General features: G+C 43.3%; 1 protein-coding gene across 1 annotated transcript in view; it reads left to right on the top strand.

The window, feature by feature from the left end:
* SLC38A5 (solute carrier family 38 member 5) overlaps positions 1-6532 on the top strand; it is a 130538-nt gene that overhangs the window by 40094 nt on the left and 83912 nt on the right. The window contains exons 6-8 of the mRNA XM_082263746.1: positions 86-167; positions 273-355; positions 5811-5869. Of these exons, the coding sequence (XP_082119872.1) occupies positions 86-167; positions 273-355; positions 5811-5869 (224 nt within the window). The remainder of the gene's footprint in view (positions 1-85; positions 168-272; positions 356-5810; positions 5870-6532) is intronic.

Genomic DNA, 6532 nt, shown 5'->3' with positions numbered 1-6532 from the left:
GCATCATTGCAAATCAGGAATAAGCGTACCTTATTTGTGTGATGACTGATGAGTCATGTAACCCAACCCTTCCTTTTTATTTCAGCTATGTCCAGTTATTTATACATTATTAAGTATGAGCTGCCACTCGTCATCCAGACTTTCATGGGGTTGACCGCAAAAACTGAGTAAGATTATAAAGGGTTGGATACTTATCTGTGTGTGTGTGTGTGCCATGTTTACCTGGATCACCGTTATTCATTCCCACTGTCTGAATCCCTTCTTCTCCACAGGGCTTGGTATTTACAAGGTAACCTGCTCATCGTCATTGTCACAATCCTCATCATTCTCCCCCTCGCTCTCATGAAACATCTTGGTAAGACCCGAATCTAAGGACATTGTCCAAACACATATAAAGTTATAAAGGCTAATCCGCAATGGGCCAGATTTTTCAAGCTGAAATAAGGATCTCTACTGTCCAGCACATCCAAATTAAGTGAAAGAAAGAATCTGATTGGTACCCGTAGAGTATTCTACTTTCAGGCACTTTCATAAAGAATGACATGTGTAGTTGTATTGAGATCAGTTCTTTATATAAAACCTGTATGTGCTTTTTTATCTGTTCTACAGTCTGTGCTGGGTTTTCTGTCCGGGGTACAGTCGGTGCTGGATGTTCTGTCCGGGGGTACAGTCTGTGCTGGGTGATCTGTCCGGGGTACAGTCTGTGCTGGGTGTTCTGTCCGGGGTACAGTCTGTGCTGGGTGTTCTGTCCGGGGTACAGTCTGTGCTGGGTGTTCTGTCCGGGGTACAGTGTGTGCTGGGTGTTATATCTGGTGTAAAGTCTGTGCTGGGTGTTATATCTGGTGTACAGTCTGTGTTAGGTGTTATATCTGGTGTACAGTCTGTGATGGGTGTTATATCTGGTGTACAGTCTGTGCTGGGTTTTATATCTGGTGTACAGTCTGTGCTGGGTGTTATATCTGGTGTAAAGTCTGTGCTGGGTGTTATATCTGGTGTAAAGTCTGTGATGGGTGTTATATCTGGTGTGCAGTGTGTGCTGGGTGTTATATCTGGTGTACAGTCTGTGCTGGGTGTTATATCTGGTGTAAAGTCTGTGCTGGGTGTTATATCTGGTGTACAGTGTGTGCTGGGTGTTATATCTGGTGTACAGTCTGTGCTGGGTGTTATATCTGGTGTACAGTCTGTTTTGGGTGTTATATCTGGTGCACAGTCTGTGCTGGGTGTTATATCTGGTGTAAAGTCTGTGCTGGGTGTTATATCTGGTGTGCAGTGTGTGCTGGGTGTTATATCTGGTGTACAGTCTGTGTTAGGTGTTATATCTGGTGTACAGTCTGTGTTAGGTGTTATATCTGGTGTACAGTCTGTGTTGGGTGTTATATCTGGTGTACAGTCTGTGCTGGGTGTTATATCTGGTGTACAGTCTGTGCTGGGTGTTATATCTGGTGTGCAGTGTGTGCTGGGTGTTATATCTGGTGTACAGTCTGCGCTGGGTGTTATATCTGGTGTACAGTCTGTGCTGGGTGTTATATCTGGTGTAAAGTCTGTGCTGGGTGTTATATCTGGTGTAAAGTCTGTGCTGGGTGTTATATCTGGTGTACAGTCTGCGCTGGGTGTTATATCTGGTATAAAGTCTGTGCTGGGTGTTATATCTGGTGTGCAGTGTGTGCTGGGTGTAATATCTGGTGTACAGTCTGTGCTGGGTGTTATATCTGGTGTGCAGTGTGTGCTGGGTGTTATATCTGGTGTACAGTCTGTGTTAGGTGTTATATCTGGTGTACAGTGTGTGCTGGGTGTTATATCTGGTGTACAGTCTGTGATGGGTGTTATATATGGTGTGCAGTGTGTGCTGGGTGTTATATCTGGTGTACAGTGTGTGCTGGGTGTTATATCTGGTGTACAGTCTGTGCTGGGTGTTATATCTGGTGTACAGTCTGTGTTAGGTGTTATATCTGGTGTACAGTCTGTGCTGGGTGTTATATCTGGTGTACAGTGTGTGCTGGGTGTTATATCTGATGTAAAGTCTGTGCTGGGTTTTATATCTGGTATAAAGTCTGTGCTGGGTGTTATATCTGGTGTGCAGTGTGTGCTGGGTGTTATATCTGGTGTACAGTCTGTGTTAGGTGTTATATCTGGTGTACAGTCTGTGTTAGGTGTTATATCTGGTGTACAGTCTGTGTTGGGTGTTATATCTGGTGTACAGTCTGTGCTGGGTGTTATATCTGGTGTACAGTCTGTGCTGGGTGTTATATCTGGTGTACAGTCTGTGCTGGGTGTTATATCTGGTGTACAGTCTGTGCTGGGTGTTATATCTGGTGTACAGTCTTGCTGGGTGTTATATCTGGTGTGCAGTGTGTGCTGGGTGTTATATCTGGTTTACAGTGTGTGCTGGGTGTTATATCTGGTGTAAAGTCTGTGCTGGGTGTTATATCTGGTGTGCAGTGTGTGCTGGGTGTTATATCTGGTGTACAGTCTGTGTTAGGTGTTATATCTGGTGTACAGTCTGTGCTGGGTGTTATATCTGGTGTACAGTCTGTGCTGGGTGTTATATCTGGTGTACAGTCTGTGCTGGGTGTTATATCTGGTGTACAGTGTGTGTTGGGTGTTATATCCGGTGTACAGTCTGTGCTGGGTGTTATATCTGGTGTACAGTCTGTGCTGGGTGTTATATCTGGTGTACAGTCTGTGCTGGGTGTTATATCTGGTGTACAGTGTGTGTTGGGTGTTATATCCGGTGTACAGTCTGTGCTGGGTGTTATATCTGGTGTACAGTCTGTGTTGGGTGTTATATCTGGTGTACAGTCTGCGCTGGGTGTTATATCTGGTGTACAGTCTGTGCTGGGTGTTATATCTGGTGTACAGTCTGTGCTGGGTGTTATATCTGGTGTACAGTCTGTGCTGGGTGTTATATCTGGTGTACAGTGTGTGTTGGGTGTTATATCCGGTGTACAGTCTGTGCTGGGTGTTATATCTGGTGTACAGTCTGTGCTGGGTGTTATATCTGGTGTACAGTCTGTGCTGGGTGTTATATCTGGTGTACAGTGTGTGTTGGGTGTTATATCCGGTGTACAGTCTGTGTTGGGTGTTATATCTGGTGTACAGTGTGTGCTGGGTGTTATATCTACAGTCTGTGTTGGGTGTTATATCTGGTGTACAGTCTGTGCTGGGTGTTATATCTGGTGTACAGTCTGTGTTGGGTGTTATATCTGGTGTACAGTCTGTGTTGGGTGTTATATCTGGTGTACAGTCTGTGCTGGGTGTTATATCTGGTGTACAGTCTGTGCTGGGTGTTATATCCGGTGTACAGTCTGTGCTGGGTATTATATCCGGTGTACAGTCTGTGTTGGGTGTTATATCTGGTTTACAGTGTGTGTTGGGTGTTATATCTGGTGTACAGTCGGTGCTGGGTGTTATATCTGTACTGGGATTTATATACATTTTACATTCTACCCTTTTGTGTTGTTTTTGTTTCATACATTTCATGTCAGAGAGTTTAGAACAGTTCAAATATGTATGAAAATAAATATTTTTTCATTTCTCATACATGAACCAACATTTTAGATATAGTCCAGTGCTTAAAACTGAACTCCGGGCTAAATAAAGATTAATACAAGCTTGTGTATTCTTACCTAAATCTTCTTTTCTTTTTTTATTTTGTTTTCTTCTTTTTTTTTTTTACTGAAAATTTTTTTACTAAAAATGTCAAAGTCCAAATATCAGCAGCTGACAATATTAACACCACAGTTTAAGTACCAAACATTACCATGATATGTATAGGAAGGTACAACCTGTAGAAACCTCACAGAAGTCACAAAATAGACAACAAAGACCTGAAAATGATAAAGTGCTGATATATACTATTACAGTGTGTAGATCTTTAAGGCACATCAGAAAAAGAGGGAAGGGGGGGGGGTGGAGGAATGAATAATCTTACTTAAATCTTGATGCTCTTTGTGTATTTCTTTAGATCTGTGCAGTAATTCAGCATGAAACAACTCCTGTCTGTGCTGGACCTTCCTGTAATAAAGACCAATTGCACCTGTACTCTCTTCTTGTGCAGGATGACTGGCCTTTCTCCGCCCCCTCCTGTAGTTTTCTGCAGGCAGCCTGTACTGGGCGGGGCCTGCTTGACCCCTCCCACATCTCTTCTCTACACAGGCTATGTACAGCATAGTGATGATGTCTCAGACACATTTACAAGTTTAACCGGTTGCCGACTGCGCACAGTATATTTACTGCGGCAGTCAGCCCCGGCCAGGCAGAGTGACGTAGATCTACGTCGCTCACCTGTCACTGGGTTTTGAGCCAATAGCGGGCGAGCGCGCACCCGCTGAGGCGCGCCCGCCTCGGCTCGTTCACGGAGGAGTGCGGGCGTGTTACCGGCGGACCCGATGTCCACCGGTCACACTACGATCGTCGGTAGAGCGGGAGAAAGGCAGAGCGGCTTATGTAAACAAGCCGCCTGTCATTCTCCCCTGTGTAAAAATGGAGATCAGATGGTTCTACTATGTAGAACCATTGATCTTTGTTTTTACACTAGGAGACCTGTCCCACTACAGTAAGAATCACGCCCCTAGGACACACTTAACCCCTCCCTGTCCAATACAGTTAACCCCTTCCCTGCCAGTGTAATTTTTACAGTAACAGTGCATATGTATAGCACTGATTACTGCAGTAATGTCACTGGTACCCCCAAAAGTGTCAAAAATGTCAGTCAAGGGTCCGATCTGTCCGCCACAATGTCGCAGTACCGCAAAAAAAATCGCAGATCGCCGCCATTACTCGTTAAAAAAAAACACCAAAAATGACTGAAATCTTTCCCTTTGTTAGTAAACGCGATAACTTTTGCGCAAACCAATCAAAATACGCTTTTTGCGGTTTTTTTTTACCAAACATATGTAGCATAAAACAAATTGGCCGAAAATGTTAAAAAATTTTGATTTTTACATTTTTTTGGGGGGGAATTTCATATAAAAAAAAAAGTGAAAAATATTGTTATTTTTGCAAAATTTACGCACTTTTTTGTTTATAGCGCATGATCAAAAAATCGCACAGGTGATCAAATACCACCAAAAGAAAGCTCTGTTTGTGGGGAAAAAAGGACGTGAAATTCGTTTAGGTACAGCGTCGCATGACCGCGCAATTGTCCGTTAAAGTCACGCAGTAAAAAATCGCAAAAAAACCCCTGGTCAGGAAGGGGGTAAAATCTTCCGGGGCTTAAGTGGTTAAAGAGTAGTATGTTTTTTTTCTTTTTTTTTAAATCATACTTACCTAGGTGGATGAAGCATCAGCCCCCCTGCGACTCTGTCACTGAGAACCGAACGATCAAACACCGCCAATCGCTCAGTTCCCAGTGTTTTGCAAGCAGAGAGCTGATGACTGTCAGTCACCGCTGTCTGCTCTGCTCACTAGAGCGCTGAAATGTGGAGGGTCCATGAGTGGCTTGCAAAGGCTTGGCTGAGCTGGGTGCTGGTCCAGACTCTTGGGTGGATCCCGACAATATGGTCGCAATCTTTTCTCAGACTGGACCGGCTCTGTCACGTCAGCCGACAGCGGGCTTCAGCCTGCTGTCAGCTGAAAACAGGTCACAGGAGTGCAGAATGAACTGCACGCCTGTGATTTATGGGAGAAGTAGAACCAAACGAGCTTTGGCTGTACTTCTCCTTTAATACCTTTGTATGCAAACGCATTTTCTGTGGACTAATATCATTGGTGGATATAGAGGAACATATTTAAATGAGACATTTTTTGCCCGGAGTTCTGCTTAAAGTTTGTGACTGAATCCTCATATGCGGATACTCTATCTCTTTCAGGTTATCTGGGCTATACAAGTGGCTTCTCTCTAGGCTGTATGGTCTTCTTCTTGTGTGCGGTAAGCTTACATCTTTGACTTTTTTAACAAATAGACTTTGCAGTTCTGTTATATCTTTAAATAGTATTTTGTCATTTTCTAAACTTCCACATTAAAATGTAAAGTATTACTAAACCCACAACAGTAAAATAAGTCTGCATAGGCAGTAAAGCGTGCTTGTTATACTCACTGTTAAACCTAAGGGGTTAATCCTCTGCATTGTGTAAAAAAAAAAGCTGTTTGATCCTGTATGCACAGATCTTCCCCTTCTTGCATTGCCCCATAAAATGCATGAATTGTGACATACTCATTCAGGACAGGGGCTTTTGGCTACTGACTATGGGCCCTGGCTTGTGAGGAAACAATGCTTTTGTGGGTGTCCCTTGGAGTAATGTTACATTGTTGACTGTGCTGATTAACTCGCCTATTGTCTACTGTAGGGATGTGTTTACACTTATAATAATGTGTATTGTACTTCATGAGCTCGATAACTGCAAGTCTGCTAGTTAATTAGCTCAAATTAATTAAATCACTGTCATCTATTAGTTGCTAGTGGTAAAGTAGAATACTGTTTGTGTGTTGGTTGTTCCTTAGATATGTTTATTATATTTCTGTACACAATTTCATCTGCACATGATAATGTAATCAGGCACCTGAACTGGTGGGGTATATATTCAGTGTGAG

Source organism: Pelophylax lessonae (assembly GCF_965119305.1).
Source record: "Pelophylax lessonae genome assembly, chromosome: 7".
NCBI classification, from domain to species: domain Eukaryota; kingdom Metazoa; phylum Chordata; class Amphibia; order Anura; family Ranidae; genus Pelophylax; species Pelophylax lessonae.
This window is presented reverse-complemented; position numbering and strand designations above follow the sequence as displayed.